Source organism: Quercus lobata, chromosome 10 (assembly GCF_001633185.2).
Source record: "Quercus lobata isolate SW786 chromosome 10, ValleyOak3.0 Primary Assembly, whole genome shotgun sequence".
Taxonomy (NCBI): domain Eukaryota; kingdom Viridiplantae; phylum Streptophyta; class Magnoliopsida; order Fagales; family Fagaceae; genus Quercus; species Quercus lobata.
Window position 1 is genome coordinate 62,855,430 of NC_044913.1, and position 23,696 is coordinate 62,879,125.

Genomic DNA, 23,696 nt, shown 5'->3' on the forward strand with positions numbered 1-23,696 from the left:
CTTTGGCTCTCGCTTTATTACGAACAGCAGGGTTCCTTGGCCTTTGAGTTCGATGTTGTCATTATCCATGCACGAGGGAGAAATTTTAAAAGCATACTCGGACAAATATTGGGAAATGTATAATGAGATGGATGGCAACTTTGATGACGTCGCCGTCAGCTCTTTTAAAAGCGGTCTCCCAACCGAGCACGGCTTGAGGAAATCCTTGACTAGCAAGCCTGTCATTAGTGTACGTCAACATATGGACTGAATCGACAAATATAAAAGAGTGGAAGAGGACCAGCTGCAAAGGAAAGGAAAAGAGAAGGTTATCTCTCAAAAGAGGAGTGATTTCAAGTCGGATCGATACAACAATAACCATCCGAGGAGAGATTTCGTAGGGCAATTTGGATCAACCAACACACAGACGGTTAATGTTGTATTCAGAGAACTGGTACATCAGGTTTTGGAGAAAATCAAGAATGAGCGATTCTTCAAGTGGCCGAATAAGATGGCTGGAGACTCCATGAAGCGTAATCAAAGTCTGTATTGTCAATACCACCTGGATCACAGACATACTACAGAAGACTGCAGGAACCTTTGGAACCACCTAGATCAGCTGGTCCGAGAAGGGAAACTGAGGCACCTTTTGCATCCTTCCAGTGGTCATCAAGGCCGGGCAAACTAGGAGCCCTGGAGAGACACTTCTTTAAGACCACCCATAGGAATGATAAATGTAATCTTTGCTGCTCTGGGGAGGACGGGCTCATGCCTTTCTAGGGTGATGTCTGTAGCTCGGCTACCCACTGATGACTCTGGCCTAGAGCCAAAAAGACCCAAAGTGTATCCTCATCCGGTCTTGAGTTTCTCCGAGGAAGACAAAATTGGAACCATCCAACCCCACGACGATGCGTTGGTAATCACTCTTCGGATTGAGGGTTACGACGTGAAAAGGGTAATGGTAGATGATGGTAGTAGAGCCGAGATCATGTACCCCGATCTCTATAAGGGGCTGAAGCTGAGACCAGAAGATTTGAAGCCCTATAGCTCCCCCTTGATGAGTTTTAATGGGAAGATTGTTATGCCAAAGGGCTAGATTAGACTACCTGTGCAAACCGGCCCGAAGATAGTGGAGGTTGACTTCATTATGGTAGATACTTACTCCCCTTACACTGCCATCGTGGCCAGACCTTGGCTTCATACCCTAGAAGCTGTTGCCTCCACCCTGCATCAGAAGGTGAAGTTCCCTTCCGAGGGCCAGGTCCTAGAAATTCGAGGTTGCCAGGCTACGGCAAGAGAGTGCCTGGTGGCTGCCATCTCAAATCTCATAACAATCAAAGACCCCGGCATCGCCTATTAATGCACTAGCCAAGGAAGCAAAATGTGAGGATTTAAAAAAGGTGATCATTGGCGATGACCCGGAGAGGTTCTTCCAGGTGGGATCTCAACTGCCCCCTCAGGAAAATGAGGGATTGATAGGGTTCCTTAGAAAAAATGTTGATGTGTTCGCATGGGATGCTTATGATGCCCTAGGAATTGATCCGAACTTCCTATGTCACCACTTAAATGTAAATCCATTAGCCACTCCCAAAAAACAACCACCTCGACGCCCATCCAAAGAGTATGTCGATGCTGTCAGGGACGAGGTGAGAAAGCTCAAGCAAGCAGGGGCTATCAAGGAGGTGTTCTACCCTGAATGGTTGGCTAACACTGTGGTTGTAAAGAAGAAGAGTGGGAAATGGTTGTGTGGACTTCACAGACTTAAACAAGGCGTGTCCAAAAGACCCATTCCCCATGACTCGGATAGACCAGTTAATGGATGCAACTGTAGGCTATCCTCGGATGAGCTTCTTAGATGCCTTTCAAGGCTATCATCAAATACCACTAGCCCTGGGTGATCAAGAAAAAACAGCATTCGTGACTCCTATTGGAAATTACCACTACAAAGTAATGCCCTTTGGTTCGAAGAATGCGGGGTCTACCTATCAAAGGATGATGATTAGAATGTTTGAACCACAGTTGGGCAAGAGTATTGAAGTCTACATAGACGACATGGTGGTAAAGAGTAAAGTGGTGTCCGAGCATGTGAGGGACCTCGGAGTCATTTTTGACGTCTTAAGGAAACACAAACTGCGTCTCAATGCCTCTAAGTGCTCATTTGGTGTCGGGTCTGGCAAATTTTTGGGCTATATGGTAACTCATAGGGGAATTGAGTTGAGCCCAGATCAGTTCAAAACAATTCACAATCTACAACCTCCTCGGAACCCCAAAGAAGTCCAGAAACTCACTAGAATGATTGCAGCCTTAAATCGGTTTATTTCCAAATCTGCGGATAGTTGCCAACCATTTTACCTTCTGATGGACAAATGGAAAGGATTTAAGTGATTCGAGGACTGCGCTTTGGCCTTCCAGCAACTTAAGGAATACCTATCCCAGCCACCCATCATGTCCAGCCCTAAGGCCGACGAGGTTTTGTTCGCCTACATTATGGTGGCCCCTCATGCTGTAAGCTTGGTGTTGATACGAATTGATGGTGGCATACAACGGCCAGTCTATTATGTGAGTAAATCATTACATGAGGCCAAGGTGCGTTATTTACCATTGGAGAAGGCAATTTTGGCAGTAGTGCATGTCATGTGAAAACTCCCTCATTACTTCCAAGCACACACAGTTGTTGTTCTAACTCAGCTTCCACTTAAGTCTGTACTCTGAAGTGCCAATTACACAGGAAGAATTGCCAAGTGGAGCACAGTTCTAAGGGCTTTCGATATCAAATCCATGCCTCGGACCTCTGTCAAGGGCCAGGTCCTCGCTAATTTAATAGCCAAATTTGCCGAACCCTCGATAGAAATAGTAGCAAAGGAGCAAAACGTGGATGAAAAATTGGTTGGCACAATCTCCTTGCAAGGACCCTCACGCTGGAAAGTGTACGTTGATGACGCAGCAAACCAAAGGGGATCCGGGGTGGGACTAGTTCTAATATCTCCTAAGAAGATTACTATAGAGAAATCATTGAGACTAGGGTTCTCGGCCATAAACAATGAAGCCGAATATGAGGCTTTATTGCAAGGAATTGCCATGGTACAGAAAATGGGGGAAAAGGCAGAGGAAGTGTTCTCAGACTCGAGATTGGTTGTGGGCCAAGTGAAGGGGGAGCTAAAGGCTAGAGATGTAAGAATGCAAGAGTACTTAAGTCAGGTAAGGCGCTTACAATCAGATTTTGAATTCTTCGACTTGTCACACGTCTCTAGGAGTGGAAATACGCATGCAGATTCATTGGCCACTCTTGCCACCTCCTTGGCGCAGGGTTTACCTCGAGTTATCCTTGTTGAGGACTTGTGCAAAGCGGATGGAGTCAAGAAGGACATGGTTCGGATCCATCAAGTCAAAGTGGGTCTAAGCTGGATGGATCCTAAAGTGAGCTTTCTTAAAGATGATACACTACCTGAAGAGAAATCAGAAGCTAAGAAAGTACGAAGAAAAGCTCCTCGTTTTTGGCTGTCTGAGGATCACAAGTTGTACAAGCGCTCATATTCTGGGCCGTATTTGCTATGCATACATTCCGAAGTATCAGAGTTACTGCTCGAGGAGTTGCGTGAAGGAATTTGTGGGAGTCATACAAGAGGAAGATCTCTGTCCCACAGAGCCATCACTCAAGGATATTGGTGGCTGGGTATGCAGAAGGAAGCCCAAGAATATGTCAAGAAGTGTGATCAATGCCAAAGGTTTGCCCCAAACATCCACCAACCAGGAGGGGTCCTCGATCCTCTCTCCAGTCCTTGGCCGTTTTCTCAATGGGGCTTGGATATTGTAGGTCCTTTCCCCAAAGCGGCTGGAAATAAGAGATACCTATTGGTCGGCACAGACTATTTCACCAAATGGGTCAAAGTCGAGCCCCTGGTTAACATTAGAGATGTGGATGCTAAGAATTTTATTTGGAAGAACATCGTTACTCGATTTGGGGTCCTTCATCTCGGATAACGGCCTTCAATTTGATAGCAAGGCCTTCAGGAAATACTGTTGTGACTTGGGCATTACAAACATGTATTCCACTCCAGCCTACCCCCAAGGAAATGGACAAGCCGAGGCTGTTAATAAAGTCATAGTTAATGGGCTGAAAAAGAGGTTGGATGATGCGAAGGGAAGATGGGTGGAAGAATTGCCACATGTTCTGTGGACATATCGGACTACACTACATCGGTCAACAGGAGAGACTCTCTTTTCCATGACTTATGGGGCTGAGGCTGTCATCGCCCTAGAGACTAGCTTCCCAACGCTGAGAATGAGTACCTTCACTCCGAGCAACAACGATGAACTGCTAGGAAAGAGTTTGGATTTAATTGAAGAGAGAAGAGAAAAGGCAATGATCCAACAAGCCTATTACCACTAGAAACTCAAGTAAGGGTATGATGCCAATGTGAAGCTATGGCCACTAACATTAGGAGACTTGGTGCTGAGAAAAGTTTTGGGGAATGCCAAGAACCCAGCCTAGGGAAAGCTGGGGCCCAACTAGGAAGGACCATATCGCATCACTTCAGTAGCAGGAATATGTGCATATTATTTAGAAGACTTAGATGAGAAAACTGTACTCCGCCCATGGAATGTAAATAACCTAAGAAGGTATTATTGTTAATGAAAGCAGTTTTGTTTGCACTCTGATTTATTGTAATTGCGTGTCATGTGGTTTACTACTATCTAAGTATTAGACAGAACCAAGGTCTTGCATGGCTCCTCGGACCACAAACCTTGGGGAAACTAATAACTTATGGCAACTATCTAAGTATTAGACAGAACCAAGGTCTTGCATGGCTCCTCGAACCACAAACCTTGGGGAAACTAATAACTTGTGGCAACAATCTAAGTGTTAGACAAAACCAAGATCTTGCATGGCTCCTCAGACCACAAACCTTGGGGAAACTAATAACTTATAGCAACTATCTAAGTATTAGACAGAACCAAGGTCTTGCATAGCTCCTCAGACCACAAACCTTGGGGAAACTAATAAATTATAGCAACTATCTAAGTATTAGACAGAACCAAGGTCTTGCATAGCTCCTCAGACCACAAACCTTGGGGAAACTAATAACTTGTGGCAACAATCTAAGTATTAGACAAAACCAAGGTCTTGCATGGCTCCTCGGACCATAAACCTTGGGGAAACTAATAACTTGTGGCAACAATTTAAGTATTAGATAGAACTAAGGTCTTGCATGGCTCCTCGGACCACAAACCTTGGGGAAACTAATAACTTGTGGCAACTATCTAAGTATTAGACAGAACCAAAGTCTTGCATGGCTCCTCAGACCACAAACCTTGGGGAAACTAATAACTTCTGGCAATGATCTAAGTATTAGATAGAACCAAGGTCTTGCATGGATCCTCGGACCACCAACCTTGGGGAAACTAATAACTTTTGGCAACTATCTAAGTATTAGACAGAACTAAAGTCTTGCATGGCTCCTCGGACCACGAGCCTTGAGGAAATTAACTACTTTAGACATTTATCTAAGTATTAGACAAAACCAAGGTCTTGCATGGATCCTCGGACCACCAACCTTGGGGAAACTAATAACTTCTGGCAATGATCTAAGTATTAAACAGAACCAAGGTCTTGCATGGATCCTCGGACCACAAACCATGGGGAAACTAATAACTTCTGACAACTATCTAAGTATTAGACAGAACCAAGGTCTTGCATAGATCCTCGGACCACAAACCTTAGGGAAACTAATAACTTTTGACAACTATTTAAGTATTAGATAGAACCAAGGTCATGCATGGCTCCTCGAACCACAAACCTTGGGGAAACTAATAACTTCTGGCAACTATCTAAGTGTTAAATAGAACCAAGGTATTGCTTGGATCCTCGGACCACAAGCCTTGAGGAAATTAATTACTTTAGACATTTATCTAAGTGATAAACAGGACCCTAAATGGAGCCTGGCTCCTCGGATCACCTACCCTGTCCTTATTCAACAAAGATGTAAACAAATGTCCGTCCATGAGCATCACTTAAAGTATTTCAAGGTACACTGGGCTTATCTTTCCTTTATAGTCAATACTATAGTGTCTCCTTGAGGTCAGTAAGTTTATAAAAAATGTACCTTTGCTTGTCCTGCCATAATGTATGAACCTAGAAGTTGGAGGTTTATTTTTATAAGTACTGTGAACTTAGTATCTTTAGCCCATTGTGGTAACCAATTCAGAAGGTATGGGATCTACATTATAAACTTAAATTCTTTTGTGGTCCACCCAATAAAAGGCAAATTGCATTACTAAGATTACTCAATTATCAATTAAAGACTAAGTTGAAATTTACATTATGGACTTAGTATTTTTTGATTGTCCGTTCAATGAAAGATGAGTCACACTACTAGGATTACTCAAATGTTAGTAAAACACAAATCATATAAGCAAAGGGCCTTATCATTGAAAGAAGTGCACACATTTCATTAAAAAAAAGGCAATTTCATTACAAAAAGTTCTAGTACACTTAAAAAAAAAAAAAAAAAAACAACAACAACACAAATAAACAGAAACAACCTATTTCTTCAGCTTTATAGTCAACTTGTCCTTGGAAGGTTGCTGAGAGGCTGTGTCAGAGGCTTCAGAATCCTGGCTTGGAGGAATGACTTTAAGGGGCACAACATGGGAGGCCAAGACTAACTCCATTTTCTCAGGGGCCTCCTTCTCGGCAGAAGGAGCTTGAGGGCTAGCTGAAGGCTTCATCACATCCTGGGGTATTTCCTGGTTAATGATTTTCTCTTTTTTTGACACCCCAGGATGCTCAGTCTCCTCAGCAGGCTTGTCAAGAGGAGTAGGAGCATTGGTGGCACTGTCTTGACCTACCTCTACCTCTTCGGGGGTAGTATCGGCTTCAGAACTGGCAGGAGCAGACTCTCGGACAGTAGGGGGGTAATACACGTTCTCTGCTCTCCTAAGTTCAGATGAAGCCTCAACCCCAGCTTGGTTGAGGGCTTCGACCCAAACTTGGGAGTAGTAGAGCCTGCATACCCCTGGAACTTGGGCTCTGAGATTGGTCTTAGTCTCAGCCACCCCTATCTCATAAGTTTCCTGCTCAGCTCGCTTTTTAGTCTCCTCTGCCTGCTTCCTAGCTTTCTCTGCCTCCGCTTGAGCTTTCACTGCCTCGTCCCTAGCCTTCTTCATAGTGTCCTTGGCTTTCTCTACACCTTCTAATTTTTTCTTGAAGGACTCAATATGCCCTTTGGTAGCAGCCAGTTAGTCCTCAGCCTTGCAAAGGAGTAGCCTTTGGTCTTCGGCTTGCTTCTAAGTGCCCTCTAAAGCCGAATCTGTACTCCTTCTCTCCTTCTCCTCGTCCTTCAGCTTGTTTCTCAGGTTCCGGGTAGACTGGTCGGCAATGTTAAAGGCCTCCACAGCCACAACACGCCTATTCCTCTTATCTTCCAGTTGTCTGCTGTAGCTGTTGGCCATCTCCTCTGCCCTAAACGTGGCCTAAACAGCCTAAAAAAGAAAACAAATGCAAGGTAAACAGAGAACAAAGGCTAAAAAAAAGGGGGCTAACTAACTAAACTAAGTAAGTTGAAAACCTTACCATGCCCAAGTACCTCTTGAGGCTGAGGAAGACCTCCTGCCTCCTAAAGGATCACAGCTCGGCCATGTGTGAGGCTAGTAACAGGGCCCTCTCCAAAGCATCAGTCACATGACTGCCAATGCCTCCCTGGAAGTCCCTGATGGAAGCATTATCCATCAGGGGAGCCCCATTGAGCATTGGAGCTGAGAGCCAAGCCTAGGGCTCAGGTAGAGGATCGACCCTCTTTTCAGATCCTCTATGCCCAACTTTTTGTTGCTTGGCAGCTCGCTGGGCCTCCTCTTCTGGTGTGGGGCGAGACTTCTCAACCTTTATCATCTCCTTGCCCTTTGACTCCATTTTTTGTTTGGGGTTGGAAGGCTCGGGTCTCGGTGGTAAGGTTAGCTTAAGAGGAGGAGGAGGAAGTTTGGATGGAGTAGGAGGGAGCTTGCTCTGAGAAGGGGAAGGTGGTTTGTTCTGAGTTGCTCTCCCTTGTGTCTCCCTCCCCAACTAGGACTCTATCAAATCCAACAAGTTTGTTTTTTGTCTCCTCTGTATACCCATATCTTCTTCAAAAGGAGTTTCTACCCAGGGGAAGTCTGCTTCAGTATAGTTTGGGTCGCCGAGATCACCAGAAGGGTCCTCAGACAACTGAGCTCGGTTGAACACCTCAAATTTGTCCTCGTACGAACCTAACTCAACGACTTCTTCTTCTTTCTTTGTTTTTTATTCCTCTTCCTTTACCACAGGATGGGAAGAAGAAGAACCAACCAAAGGTATGCCCTCTAGAAGTGAAGCACCCTCAAGGAGCAGGAAACCCTCAACTGCGACGCTGATCCTATGGAGACGTGGATCGCGGGCCTTAATGACACACTTTGGCACTTGGAAAGCGCGAGAGATTGACGTATATCCTAGTATTAGGTGAGCCATCCTGAGCTGATTGTCATCCTTGTTCACAAACACCTCGGCCTTGAGGATGTTGTCCAAGCTCTCCCTGTTAACCAAACTAAAGTTTGGTTCAATGGCGCGTCTGTCTGCAGAACCATGAAAAGCAAACGGTTAGAAGCCAAAAAACACAAATCACGATAAGACAGTGAACAAGTCCTACTTCTATCTCTAGAGCCCCACCTGGTCGCCCCTTTTCCGTCGGGCAAGGGACGCCATCATGCCACTTCCCGGACACGATTAGAAAATCTTTGTTTAGCCCCTTGCTAGACTCAAGAAGGCATTATATGAGCCTGATTTCAGGCTGCCTTGTTTTCAGGTAGTACCCCTTCCCCTTCAGGTGGTGAAGGTTATAGTCCCAATTCAAATCATGATGGGTCAACCGTAGCTCCATTTTCTTGTTTAAGGCGTCCACACACCTTAATATTTTGAAGACGTTTGGGACGCACTGAGTGGGGGCTAGCTTAACAAACCTAAGGTAATCTCTCATCACCAGCCCCATAGGGATTCTCACGCCACCTTCTATGAAGGCGACCATGTGAATCACCACCTCACTCTCTTGCCTTCGAAAATGCCATTCGCCTTCCTCACAATATCTCAGGCCCACGTTAGGTGGAAACTTGTAGTCAGCCTTAAATTTTTCCATCCCTTCCTCGAACTCTACCAAACTCTTAAATCTATCCATCCCCAGGAAAAGTTTAGAGAAGCTAAAGAAAGTCGGGAAAAAGAGGCGAAGGAAGAAAGACACAGAGAAAGGAAAGTAAAGAAAATTTGAAAAGTTTGGAAAAAAACTTACAAGGATGAGGAAAGTGTCCTCGGACAAGCTTTTGAAGAGACACAAGTGAGTGAGAAAGATTGGCAGATTTAACGTATGTGCGCAGGAGCTCTTGAATGCAAAGGTAATTTGGGAAAATTGATTTAAATGGGTATTTATACCCAAATCGAAGTAGCAACGGGAGTTTTCCCGCTCATGAGTTGGAAAAAATCTCCACCGTTGGATCGCCATCGCGCCGTAGAACGTGGGGGGCAACCAGTCGCAGGAATTTAATGAGGGTGAGCTCCAAATGTCGAAGCATCAGGAACATGCCTTGGGCAGTTAAAAAGGCACTGACACCGGCAGAAGACAAGACGTGATAAGCCTAAGGTACACCCGAGGACATCAAAATCCTCCTTTCTGTCCAAGGTGCCAGATAGCAGAATTTTGAGGGGCTATTGTGGGGTCATAGAGCCTAGTGATATACATCCACCTTTTGTACTGGGCCTGAGGCCCATGCTGAGGCCCATAATCGTATATGAAGAAGACAGTGCTGATCATGGCAACCCAGGAAACCGTGCCGAGGACAACTCTGTCCTCGGCTAGCCAAAGCCGAGGTAGAAGAAAAGTGATTTACCGGCAAAGACAATCTTCCAAAGCACTCTAAGGAAAAAGATAAGTACAGCAAGTAAACACACTGGAGCATGGCGGTAGAGCAATTCCAGGAAAAGTTGTTGTCTCCACATTAAATACTCCATAACTAACACTCTGGCCGCATTAATGTTAAAATGATACCTAAGCAGTGGCTTTTTAAACTCACAGCTACTACCTAAGAGTTTTAGGAGGAGGTTGATGTGACAAAGACCAACAACAGCAGATCTGACCTACACGTGTATGGTGGAGATGAAGGAGGAAAGTAGTATATAAGAAAGAAGGAGCTCTGAGAAAAGGGATCAGAGATTTTACCAGAGAAAACACTGTAGCAATCTGAACTAACTTTGTAACCATTATCACTGTCACTCAAGAAATAATAAGTTGAAGCTCCTCGGACTAGTGCCAAGGATTGAATTGCTTGCTCAAGTCCATATTTGTTTTACTTATTCATTCTTTAAATCATCTTCAACTGTTGTTACACTCATTAAAGCCCAGTTCTTCTACCCACTCTCTACAAATTTATTGTATTGAGCTTGCTAGGCTTAAATTCACTTATCCCTTAGGAAAAGTGCTCAAACCCAATCCCTACAATATATATAGGTTATCCTGGTATAACAGCATATGCTGGTTTCTATGAAATTTGTTCTCCTAAGAAAGGAGAATATGTCTTGGTTTCATCTGCTTCCGGCACAGTTGCTCAGCTCGTTGGACAATTCACAAAGTTGATGGGTTGCTATGTGGTTGAAAGTGCAGGAAGTCAACAAAAGGTCTTCTCACTCTTTTTTAATTTTTTATTAAAAGATCTAGTAACTTATTATATTGTATAGATAACATATAATAAAATATGCAATCTCATGTTTCAATTATATATTTTTTCCTATATTTCTAGTGTTTTTAGAAATTAAATATCTCATCCTTTTTGTTTTGTTTTGTTTTTATTTAATTTTTTATAACAATATTGGCATATATTATTTTAGTGATTAATTAATTTTAAAATCCTAATTCCTAAAAAAAGAAAGAAAGTAATATCAGGATAATTCCTTTAGTTATATAATTTCTAGGGAATCTTTTTGTTGTGTAGCTTCCTGGAAATTAGTACTGATCGATTGCTTTCCCTTTGACCACTGTGTGCTTTTAAATTGTTCATGGGATATACATGTGTAATAAATAACAAGTGATGTCAAGGTACTAGAATTTTATTATAAGAACATTATAAATTGATATATTAGTTTATAAATTCGAAGTAAACTTTAATTGAAAATTGACTATTATAAATCCGGTTTAAAACACTAATATTACTATTTTCGTACGTGTTCTAATAAGTATTATTATTTACTCAAAAAAAAAAAAAAAAGGGATGTTTATAAACCCGTTGTTTATAATTCCAGTCTACAACTACAAATGTTAGACCCTTTTGTAGTTGTACTCTGATTATGTAATGTATTATAAACCCGATTTAAAACACTAGTATTACTATTTTCGTGCATATTCTAATAAGTATTATTGTTTACTAAAAAAAAAGATGATGTTTATCCTACATTGGTTGTGTGTGTTTAATGTCCGTTGTTTATAACCCCAGTCTACAACTACAAAGGTTATACCCCTTTTATAGTTGTACTCTGATTATGTAATGTATTATAAACCCAATTTAAAATACTAGTATTACTATTTTCGTGCGTATCCTAATAAGTATTATTGTTTACTAAAAAAATAATTGAAAATTGACGAATTTTATTATAAGAGCATTATAAATTTATACATTAGTTTATAAATTCAAAGCAAACTTTAATTAAAAATTGACGTGACAGTGACAATTTAGCTACTAATGTATCACCATTTTAATTTGTCTTTTTTTTTTTTAATAATTGTTTTTTGAAACCATTTACACTAGTCATCAAGTATTGAAACTTGTAATACTTTATATCATTTTTCATTTATATATTAAACTAACATTATGGGAATTTAGAACTTTTTGAATTTCTGACTATTTATCGACTTTGTGTAGTCACCATCTAATTTTTCATATCTAATTCTCTCTTGAAGCCTTCTCAAAAAAAAAAAAAAAAAATCTCTCTTTGAGAGCAAGTGGTATGAAATACGTTGCCATGTCTCTACTGATGTTCTGGAAATAGTGTACATATGAAATAATTACTTTCCTTTTTTATTTCTTGGTAAAGGATAGATGGTGCTAATTGCATATATAACCTCTGTTAAATGAATACTTATTTGTTGTCTTCAATCAGGTTGATTTATTGAAGAACAAGTTTTGGTTCGATGAGGCTTTCAATTATAAAGAGGAGTGCGATTTGAATGCTGCTTTGAAAAGGTCAGTATTTGCTACTGTGTCACGCATATGTGGTACCAATCTAAAATGTCACCATAATCTTTTAAAACTCACTTTTTTCTACCTGATATATATATATATATATATATATATATATATAGTTATATTAATTTTTCTCTTTAATGTTACAAAATAGGGTTAAACTATATAAAATCATAGTTGTTTGGTATAAAGTGATCCAATAATACTAAAAAAATTTATCTTCTCTAAAGAAATTTTATTTAAAAATTAAGTTATTTTTCACAAATTGTGTTATCTAACTCTTTATTTATTAATACAATACACATTACCATTGGTTTCTCTTTTGGCATGGCAGGTATTTCCCGAATGGTATTGACATTTACTTTGAGAACGTAGGAGGGAAAATGCTTGATGCAGTTCTTCTAAACATGAGAGACCACGGGCGCATAGCTGGATGTGGAATGACCTCAACATACAATCTTGATGAGCCTGAAAGGATTAATTTGATGTTTATCATATACAAGCGAATTCGTATGGAAGGATTTTCAGCCATTGAATACTTTCACCTCTATCCCAAGTTCCTAGACCACATATTGCCATACATTAGAGAATCAAAGATAGTTTATGTGGAAGACTTAGCTGAAGGCCTTGAGAATGGGGCAGCAGCTCTCCTAGGACTCTTTAGTGGCTGCAATGTTGGAAAACAAGTACTTGTAGTTTCTCGTGAATAAGAGCACGTTCAGACAGTAAATTGTTAGGGACATATTTTACGTAATTGACTAATCCTTTGACAAAATATACTTTACTTGTAATTGGGTAGATCTAGGATGTGTTTAAGACTTCAAGAAACATGTTGTTCAAGTCAAGTGTTAAAACCATAAAGATCTGACTAAGAAACAAGTGAAGAAGAGCTGTTCATTAATGCTCAACAACAATCTCGACAGAAATACTTTTATCGAGATTTAATGTTGAAGCTCGACATAAGCTGTATCTGTCGAGAATTACGAAATTAGACTTTTCAGATCTAATTACACGCATATTCTTGTGTGTTTGTGTAGAGTTTCTTTTCTCACAACCCTAGACATATATAAGGATTATTTTAAGGGCCGTCATAAGAGATAAAAAAATTAATACATGCAGATAGTGATCTAGTTCATCATTCTTTCTAAAGAAGCTATTGCGTCTTTACACTAAGGGTTTTGTAACCAAAGAACTTTCTGATCTTCATTGTTGATGAAGTGAAGAACTTTGCAGCCAAAATCTTCTTCAAGTTGGTGGAGTTAGTCATGTACTAGGATCTGTGCATCATTCGTTAATCACGTACTGGGATTCGTGCATTGAACGGAGAAATTGCCGCTACAATACAAGTTCAATTGGGTATTAGGGTAAGGGTTCAACTGTAGGTTGGTATTTCGAGATAGGTCAAAGGGTTTGGTAAAATTTCTTATACTTGTAACCACTTGTGATTGATAATAGTGGATTCTTAAGAGTGGTGATCTTAAATTCATTTGGTGGGATTTTGCCTTGAAGGTTTTCCCTATTTGTAAACAAATCATTGTTTCAAATTTAATTTCCATTGCATTTAGTTTTAGTTGGTGATTTGTTTGTGCTACCATGCCATTGCATGTAATTTGACTAATTAATTAACTTCGGTAATTAATTAATTTGTAAGGGGTCAATTCATTTTAACCCAACATAAATGATTTGGAATAAAATCCTATGCATGTATTTGACAATTGGTTAATTTTGTATTCCAATTTCATATATATACATTTAGAGAAGATTAATAAATGATATGTTATTTTTTAAGGATTTTTTATATTTATAATTATTATATGCAAAGAGGGGTTTGTATTTATTGAGATATATTAATTCTTAATATTATTCTACATATATTAAGGAATAGTTATTGTTATTCTCTTGGAGATAGATAACTATTCATTGGTTTAATAGCATTCACACTATCCCCAAGGGAATTTTTTTTACTAAAATGATAGAAGTATATTAATCAAAAGAAAATACAAAAGAAATTAAGCCTAGCCCAGGAGTTTTACAATATTGAAATCGGCCCAAAGAACAATTGATCTATTACTCCAGAAGCACCAAAACTTAAAAAAAAAAAAAAAAAAAAAAGAAGGTAGATTCATAAACAGATATTTCATCTGTGGGGGAGGAACTTGGCAAGTCTCTGATATTCTTTGAGCAAGGAGTCTGCCTGCTTAAAAATCTCACTCGGGTGGGTTTGAACATGCTTAAACTGGAAGTGGTTACGAGCATTCCACAAAGAGCACGACGTTATAGACCATGACGTTATAACCCACAGCTTGAGTTCCTTTCTATCAAGGCTTTGTATCATATGACGTGCAAGAATGAAGAAATTCTTGGCCACAGAATTGCTCTTTTGCAACTCACCCCAAACCAAAGCCCAAACGTTACTGGCAAACGGGCACTCCCACAGAATAGACTTTGTTGTTTCATCCTTTTGGCCACGAAAGAAGCACTTAGGGTCGATTTGCACTTTCTGCCAAGCAAGTTTGGATTTTGTAGGTAGAACATTGTAGCAAGCTCTCCACATAAAGGTCCAAACCTTCGGAGGGACGTTTAGGGACCATAATCTCTTCCACAGGCCCTGATCTTGTGCGACGGAGGAGTTCTCCTTAGAGGGAGGATGGCTGAGCCAGAGAGCCACTTGATATGCAATCTTCACTGTAAACTTCTAGGGCTTATTTTCCTTCCACATCAACTTATCTCTTGTGTTCAACCTTAATCCTCAAAATATCTTCCACTGTGGCTTGAGTGAAGGTGGTAGTGAGGATGGTTCAATCCCACTAGTGGGTCACCTCACTGATCAAGTCGCGGACTCTCAAGTCTTTATCTGCCCCATCACGAAAACGTGGGGGGTGTGGTAGCCACTTATGAGAGCTGATACTAATGGATCACCCATCGCCCACTTCCCATACAGACCCTTCCCTAATCATGTCATGAGCTTGCAATAGGCTCCTCCAAACAAAAGATGGGTTCGAGCCTAACTCAACCTCCATAAAAGAGTAATGGGGAAAGTACCTTGCCTTATACACCCAGTAGAACAATGAAAGTGTCTCCTTAATAAGCTGCCATGCTTGTTTGGCCAGCATGGCCAAGTTGAAAGCGTGGATGTCTCGAAAGCCCATTCCTCCTTTCTTCTTTGAGCCACATAGCTTACCCTAATTAATCCAATGAATCTTCTTCTCATTTCGAGTTTTACTAAATTGAAACTCTACCTTTTCTATTTTAACTAACTTATTATTCAAATGCAAGACTATTTATTTATTTCTTTAATATATATATAATATTATTTTTTCTCTCTTCAAATATAAATAAATAAACATTTAATCTACTCTCCACCTTACCTTTCACAACAATAACACCTTCTTCCTCGCAATAACACCTTTAACTTGAGCTAATGGGAAAGTGGAAACCATGAAAATGTTCTAATTTAATTTTTTACAAGTTTCTTTTAAAGGAAAATATTTTTTACAAAATAAACTAGCTAATGTTAATTAAAAAAAAAAAGAAAAGAAAAAAAAAAACAATAATAGAAAGACAAAGATGACTTGATTCAAAGTGTTAGTGAGCCTAAAAAGGAAAGAAAAGAGAAAAGAAAGAGACACATTTTTTTTATAGATAGAGTGTCAACCTATGACATCCACTCTTGATAATAGCTCTTTATCATTAGGCCAAGATACCAATCAATTTTTAGTATAAGTGGGAATTGAACCCCAGATCTTTTATTCAACCATCGGAGACTTTACAATTGAGCTAATTAGAACCTATAGACACACATGAGTTAAAATAATAATAATAATAATAATAATAAGAATAATTTGACATGTGGGCTCTTATTCTTGATCCTAAGAGAGGAAAAACCTAATTTAGCCCTTTTACAATGCAAAGGGATGCGGTCTTATTGGATCACGCAAATACTTACTTGACATGTACAAAAATCATATATGTGTGTGTGTGTGTGTGTGTAATAAAAATTGGGCTTAGAAGTCATGGTTGAACCAAGTAGCTTATTAATTTCTTTAGATAAAATAAGTGTTTTACCAAATCAAGCCACATGTATCTAAGTTTTAGTTGATAGAGACAACAACTTATTTATTATTGTCAATTTCTTTAGATAAAGTAGGAATAAGTGTTTTAACAAAACATGCAACATATGTATTTTGGATAAAATAACAATGAGTATTTTAACAAAACATGCAACATTCATCTAAAACTGATAAAATAACAATGAGTATTTTAACAAAACATGCAACATGCATCTAAGTTTTAGTTGATAGAAACAACTTATTTGTTTATATCAATTTCTTTAGATAAAGTAATATTAAGTGTGTGAACAAAACATGCAACATGCATGTTTGGAGTTGTAGAATAATAGCAATTTGGAGTCTTTGAACCCTAAAACTTTGGTACCAAAAACAAAAAATGGTAAATTGCAAATTACACCCTTAAAGTTTGGAGGTGCACTAGATTTTATATCCTAAAGTTTTAGAATTTGGAATTTACCCCTTGAAGTTTAGGGGTATTTAGATTTACACCCTGATATTTTAGAATTTGAATTTTACTCCCTAAAATTTGGGGGTGTTTGGATTTTACACTCTTTAGATTTTATATCCTGACGTTTCAGAATTTAGATTTTACTCCCTTAAGTTTGGGAATGTTTGGATGTTACAATCTCAAATTCTAAAACTTTAGGATGTAAAATTCAAACATCCCCAAACTTTAGGGAGTAAAATCCAAACACACCTAAAACTTAGGGGGTAAAATCCAAATTCTGAAATGTTAAGATGTAAAATCCAAACACCCTCAAACTTCAGATAGTAAATTTTAAATTCTAAAACTTTAGGATGTAAAAATTAAAATCCAAACATCCTCAAATTTTAGAGGTAGAATTTTTAATTTACTAAAAAAAAAAAAATAATTGTACCATATTCATGTATATAATCTACATTTTAACGTTGTAATTAGGACCCATATCAATTTGTAAATGACGTAAATTGTGGTAGTGGAGAACGTCAAGTCCATGGGGTACTAGTGTTGATTCTGTTTACTATTCGTGGTTTAGGGCAATTATAGCGTGAGCAATTACGTGCAGCTGTGAATACTATATATTTGCTTTGCACCACTGACACGTCAGCCGTGAAGTATGGAACTCAATTTGGAAATTACTTCATTTCTCCCTTCCAAATGTGCTCTATAAATAGTACTTTGTGGTCCGTAGAGAAGAACCATTGCACACAAAAATATTGACACAAAAATTTCTGGGTTTAGCCTACAATGATGAACAGGAAAGGAAGTAGTAATATAAGCCAAATCCAAAACATGAGAAGTGACTAAACTAGGAACTAAAAGGTGGTTTACAAAGAGACCCTGTAGGTTTAACTGCTGAAGATCAGAATATAGGGTCTGTTTCAGCCAAGCAGGCTTCCTAGACTGGTTGCAAATCTGATCAAGGCCCTTACTGTTACTCAGGATTAAAATTCTGTTGAATCCCAGCTCCTTGGCTTTCAAACAGCTTCACTCACAGCATCCTGTATGGCTAAGTAATGATTCTTCTTCCCACAACTGCTGCCTCCTGAGAATATGTTGACTCCCTCCTGGTTCAAAGCTTCATAGGCAAAACCACTCTTTTTTGATCTTTTGTTCTTGAAGGCTGCCACTTTTAGGAGTACCTGCCAATTCTGATTAGTAAAGTTCTGCACATGCTGGTCTAGCTTGATTGCTCCGAAAAGGGAGTGTTTCTGTTTGGGCAAGCTAAAGTGTAACTTGGGCCTTTTGATTTGGGTTTGACTCAATATGACCCTTCAAACAAAGGTGTATAAAGGCCCTTGTTAATTCATGTAAACACTTAATTTGAGAAACAGTGTGGTATCAAATAGGCAGATGCCACACTTGATGTTAGTCATAATGAATTGAAACATTCACAGTAATAAGCAATTGCTCAAATCAGACCCAATTCCTTGCCAAAAAACTGTGGAAATTATTTGAGTAGCCACCAATGTTTTCCCTTATTTGTCAATTAGACTATATCCCTCATATTGTTTACATATATGGACAAGAATTAATAATATAATGTCATTGGAAACAGGCTTGATAAGTGTAGTTCGACGCTAGTTGGTAGCAGACTTTTTCTTTTTTTGAAGGGAGTTGGTAACAGAGTCTTGGTGGAAGAAACAGTACACAAGATTATCATCCACCTCATGGACTAGGCTTGGCTGACTGAGTAGTACCTTTGCCTTAGCCCTTACTGTTCATGTTTTCAAACACATTTATAGCAAAATATCAAACTCATATATCCAAAACTCAATTTTAATTTTTTAAATCAAGTTTTGGAAACATGATTACAATTGATAAGGATAAAAGAGATTAATCACAAAAAGACTAAACCGTCAGTCCTCATTTGATGATTGACCGGCAGGGCACACCCTAAGGCTGACGGGGTCATGAAGTTGACAGGATCATAAAACTGAAGGGATCTTGAAGCTAACGGGATTAAGACTGAAGACATAGCGTAAGCTGACAGCATTAGTCAAAGATTACTTGCCAATCACGTTTGCGTGTGTAAGGAAATGACTTGCCCTCCACGTTTTGAGAAATCTAAGAGGGATTCCTATATGGAAAGGATCCCGCAAAATACGCCCAAGAAGACTCCTATAAGAAAAAGACTTCTACTCTAAGGAAAAGGGGTCAATCCCTACTACTATAAAAACCCAAGCACCCTCACAAACCACGGTACACATAATTTACCCTCTCTAGCACTCTAGAGTTGTGAAAAGAGTTCTAACTTGACCTTCGGAGGGTATTTGGCCGGCACCACATCGGTGCTCTCTGTGAGGTCTTTTCTTTTTACTGTGCAGGTGCTGTTTCGAACGTGTGAAGACCGTGTGGCTCACTGATGATATTTTTCAGCATCATCAGTTGGCGACATTTGTGGGAACGTGTAATGTAAAGTCATATTACCGCTGCCCGAACAAAAGTTGCATGGTGCTCACTCGCTCAATGGCAACCGCTAACGACATTCAAAAAGAGGAACCACCCACGACCGCCCTCGAGAAGCAAGTTAAAACTCTCGCCGCTGCCGTGGAACTCCTCACCAGGCAAAACCCCGACCTAGAAGAACAGCTGCGCCAGAAAAACGCAGCACCGGACAACCAAGGAGCAGATCAAGAAGGAACCAGCGCTAACAGAAGGAATCAAGAAGGACCCCAGGCCAGTAACGCCACAAGCAGACCGGAGCGTCAGAACGTGAGCCTCCCTTCTCTCGCAGATATAGCTCTGCCACCTATTATCGTAGAGATGCAAGCGATGAAGGAACAAATGAAAGTTATGATGAACGCTCTCAAGGGACGAGTGTCCAGCGATCTTGACGACCTCGTTAACCGAACTGACTCACCGTTCACCGCGCCCGTCAACTCTTTCCCCCTGCCAAGTAAGTTCCGGATAGTTATGACGGAGTTAGGGACCCTCTAGACCACCTAGAGACCTTTAAGACACTGATGCACCTTCAAGGAGTGGCAGACGCGATCATGTGTAGGGCCTTCCCTACGACGCTAAAGGATGTGGCAAGAATTTGGTTCAGCCGGCTGACACCCAACTCCATCAACACCTTCAAGGAGCTAAGTGCTCAATTTACTGCACACTTCATCGGAGGACATCGGTACAAGAAGTCTACGGCTTGCTTGATGAGTATCAAGCAAAGAGAGGAAACGGTGAGGGCCTACATATCCTGTTTCAATAAGGAGGCACTCTCGATCGACGAAGCCGATGATAAGATACTTGTAGCAGCATTCACGAATAGGCTGAAGAAGGGTAAGTTTTTGTTCTCCCTGTACAAAAACGACCCAAAGACCATGTCGGAAGTGCTTTATAGGGCCACCAAGTGTATGAACGCCGAAGATGCGCTGTTGGCCTGAGAAGAGAGGCCCAAGAAAAGAGAAAGGCAACAAGACACCCGACAGGACCAAGGCCTGAAGAAAGCAAGGGCGGGAGACCGAAGGGATGAGAGACGCCCTAAGCCCCTGTGGGGAAGATTCACAAGCTTCACTCCGTTGAACGCCCCGATCGATCAAGTCCTAATGCAGATCAAGGACGAGAAGGCTTTGACGTTCCCTAGAAAGCTGAAGAGTGATCCCAACAAACGGTCTAGGGATAAATATTGCCACTTCCACCGTGACCATGGTCACGATACGGCCGATTGCTATGACCTAAAGCAGCAGATCGAGGCCCTTATCAAGCAAGGAAAACTGCAGAAGTTCGTTAGTAAGGAGAAAATAGATCCACCCCCACAAAACCAACACCCCCGACGGGATAATGAGCGACCGAGACCCCCGATAGGGGACATAAGGATGATCGTAGGAGGAACGGCTGCCGCCGGGTCATCCAAAAAGGCCCGCAAAACCTACCTTAGGATGGTACAAAATGTTCAGCTGACGGGAGCTGTGCCAAAGATAGCACGAAGAGAAGGCCCTATTATCGGGTTCTCAGAAGAGGATGCGCGACGCCTTCACCATCCACATGACGATGCGCTCGTCGTCAGCTTATGGGTAGAAGATTACAACATGCACTGGGTGTTGGTCGACAACGGCAGTTCAGCAGATATTCTATACTACCCGTCATTCCAGCAGATGAGGATCGACAAGGAGTGATTAATTCTGACAAATGCCCCGCTCGTGGGTTTTGAAGGGAGCCAGGTATTCCCCCTAGGCGCGGTCATATTGTCCGTAGTGGTAGGCGATTTCCCCAGCAGATAACCAAGGACGTAATGTTCTTAGTGGTCGATTGCTCGTCTGCCTACAACGCTATCCTCAGACGACCCACGCTCAATTCGTGGAAGGTGGTAACTTCAACTTACCACCTAATGATTAAGTTCCCTACCTACTATGGAGTAGGGGAGCTGCGCGAAAGTCAGATGGCCGCGCACGAATGCTACGTGGCCATGATGGAGATGGAGGATCAGGTCCAAGCCTTGAATATAGAAGAGCACCGGACGGTGACGAAGCCAGTAGAGAAGCTAGAAGAGATACCCCTTGACAGTTCCGATCCTGGCCGAACAACCAAAATTGGAACACTCGCTAACCCCGCAATTCATCAAGAGCTCATAACCTTTCTCAGAGGCAATCGAGACGTATTCGCCTGGAGCCATGAAGATATGCCAAGAATAGACCCTTCAGTCATGGTGCACAAGTTGAATGTATTGCCCTCCTTTCCACCCGTCCGACAGAAGAAGAGAATGTTCGCCCCCGAACGAGATCGGGCCACAGCAAAAGAAGTCCGTAAACTACAAGAAGCAAGTTTCATTAGGGAAGTATACTACCCCGATTGGATGGCGAACGTAGTAATGGTTAAGAAAGCTAGCGGAAAGTGGTGGATGTGTGTGGACTTCACTGACCTTAACAAAGCCTGCCCCAAAGATAGCTATCCCATCCCAAGGGTCGACGTCCTAGTAGACTCAATGGCCCGATACCAATTGCTAAGCTTCATGGACGCTTTCTCGGGGTACAACCAAATCTGAATGCACGAAGATGATTAGGAGAAAACTTCATTCGTGACCAGTCAAGGCCTCTTCTGTTACAAAGTAATGCCCTTCGGCCTGAAGAACGCGGGCGCAACGTACCAAAGACTTATGAACAAAATGTTCACGCAGCAAATTAGGAGGAATGTCCAGGTCTACGTTGATGACATGCTAGTAAAAAGCCGAAGGGAGGAAGATCATTTGGAAGATCTCAAAGAAACATTCAACACCCTTCGTTCTTACAACATGAAGCTCAATCCAGGAAAGTGCGCCTTCGGGGTGACGACGGGAAAATTCCTAAGATTTATGGTGTCCCAAAGCGGGATCGAGGCAAACCTGGACAAGATCCGGGCCATTATGGAGATGGCGCCACCAAGAAATGTGAAGGAGGTACAAAGCCTCAACGGAAAATAGCAGCACTAAATAGGTTCGTGTTGAGGGCGACAGACAAATGTTTTCCCTTCTTCCGCACGCTGAAGAGACCATTCGAGTGGACTGCCGAATGTTAGCAGGCATTCGAGGAGTTGAAGGCTTATCTCTCCTCCCTGCCACTACTGAGCCCATCATAGCCAGGAGAAGAGCTTTTTCTCTATCTAGTCGTCTCCCCCACAGCCATCAGCGTTGCCTTAGTCAGAGAAGAAAAAAAAGTACAAAAACCCGTATACTACGCGAGCTGAGCGCTTCGCGGTACCGAAGAAAGATACCCGCCTATGGAGAAACTTGCCTTTGCATTAGTTACAGCAGCTCGCAAGCTCAAACCGTACTTTCAAGCCCATACGGTGAACTTCCTGACCGACAAGAGCAATCCTGAGGCTGCGGGTCGATTGGCGTTATGGGCTATAGAGTTGAGCGAATTTGATATCCAATACCGCCCACAAACCGCCATCAAAGGACAGATCGTTCGCAGACTTCATAGCAGAATTCACTCATGACGAAGGCAAGGGGGTAGAAAAGTCCCCTCATTGAAGCATATATACGGACGGGTCATCCAACAGACAAGCTGGAGGGGCCGGCATCGTACTGCTATCGCCCGAAGGAGATACAGTTGAATGTATGGTCCGTCTCGACTTCCCCGCTACCAAAAATGAATCAGAGTATGAAGCGTTAATAGCAGGTCTCGACCTCGCCAAAGCAGCAGGAGCTGCGAGGGTAGTCGTTTACTGCGACTCTTAGGTCATTACTAACCAAATAAATGGAGACTATGAGTGCAAGGGCGAAAGGATGAAGAGGTACCTTGATCAAGTAAGGGCAAGAGTAGATGACCTAGAAGCCAAAATCGTCCAAATCCCTAGAGGAGAAAACGAGCGAGCCGATCGCCTTGCAAAGGCCGCTTCAGCAGAACATATGGTCATCCCTGGTAATGTACTCTCTTTTGTTCAGCTTTCTCCACTAATAGATTCCAACAACGTACAGGAAATAGGCTCTGACAGTAGCTGGACCGCGCCGTTAATTTCAAACTTGAAAAACGGGGTCTTACCAGATGGAAAAGAGGCTGCAAGAAAGCTGAAGGTCCAGGCGGCAAGGTTCGTCTTAATAAAAGACGTCCTGTACAAAAGAGGCTTCTCCCATCCATATCTGAGATGCTTGGGTACGGAAGAAGCAGACTACGTCATGAGGGAAGTACATGAAGGAATCTGCGGAAACCATTCAGGGTCAAGATCATTGGTGCACAAGCTTGTGCGAGCAGGGTACTATTGGCCCATGTAGAAGGACGCCGAGGCTTATGTCAAGACCTGTGACAAATGCCAAAGGTTCAGCAATATTATTAGACAACCAACCAAAGAGCTGACCCCGATGACGGCCCCATGGCCGTTCACACAGTGGGGATTAGATATTATGGGACCATTCCCTACAGCAGTACGACAGCTGAAGTTCCTGGTAGTGGGCATTGACTACTTTACAAAGTGGGTGGAAGCTGAAGCTTTGGCCACCATTACGGAGAAGAACGTACGAAGCT

The 23,696-nt window shown here is 41.5% G+C and overlaps 3 protein-coding genes across 3 annotated transcripts in view; all 3 read left to right on the forward strand.

Moving 5' to 3' along the window:
- Positions 1–12,917, forward strand: part of LOC115965172 (2-alkenal reductase (NADP(+)-dependent)-like) — a 29,665-nt gene extending 16,748 nt beyond the window's left edge. Inside the window, exons 4-6 of the mRNA XM_031084358.1 lie at positions 10,482–10,648; positions 12,125–12,207; positions 12,542–12,917. Coding sequence (XP_030940218.1) covers positions 10,482–10,648; positions 12,125–12,207; positions 12,542–12,917 — 626 coding nt within the window. The remainder of the gene's footprint in view (positions 1–10,481; positions 10,649–12,124; positions 12,208–12,541) is intronic.
- Positions 12,918–20,303: 7,386 nt separating this feature from the next.
- On the forward strand, positions 20,304–20,873 carry LOC115965173. The gene has a single exon (XM_031084359.1). It carries the CDS (start codon positions 20,304–20,306, stop codon positions 20,871–20,873), a length of 570 nt encoding a protein of 189 aa, XP_030940219.1.
- Positions 20,874–22,449: 1,576 nt separating this feature from the next.
- Positions 22,450–23,446, forward strand: LOC115965174. Its single transcript, XM_031084360.1, has 2 exons — positions 22,450–22,638; positions 23,120–23,446. The coding sequence occupies exons 1-2, from the start codon at positions 22,450–22,452 to the stop codon at positions 23,444–23,446; spliced, it is 516 nt and encodes a 171-aa protein (XP_030940220.1).
- The last annotated feature ends 250 nt before the right edge of the window (positions 23,447–23,696 follow it).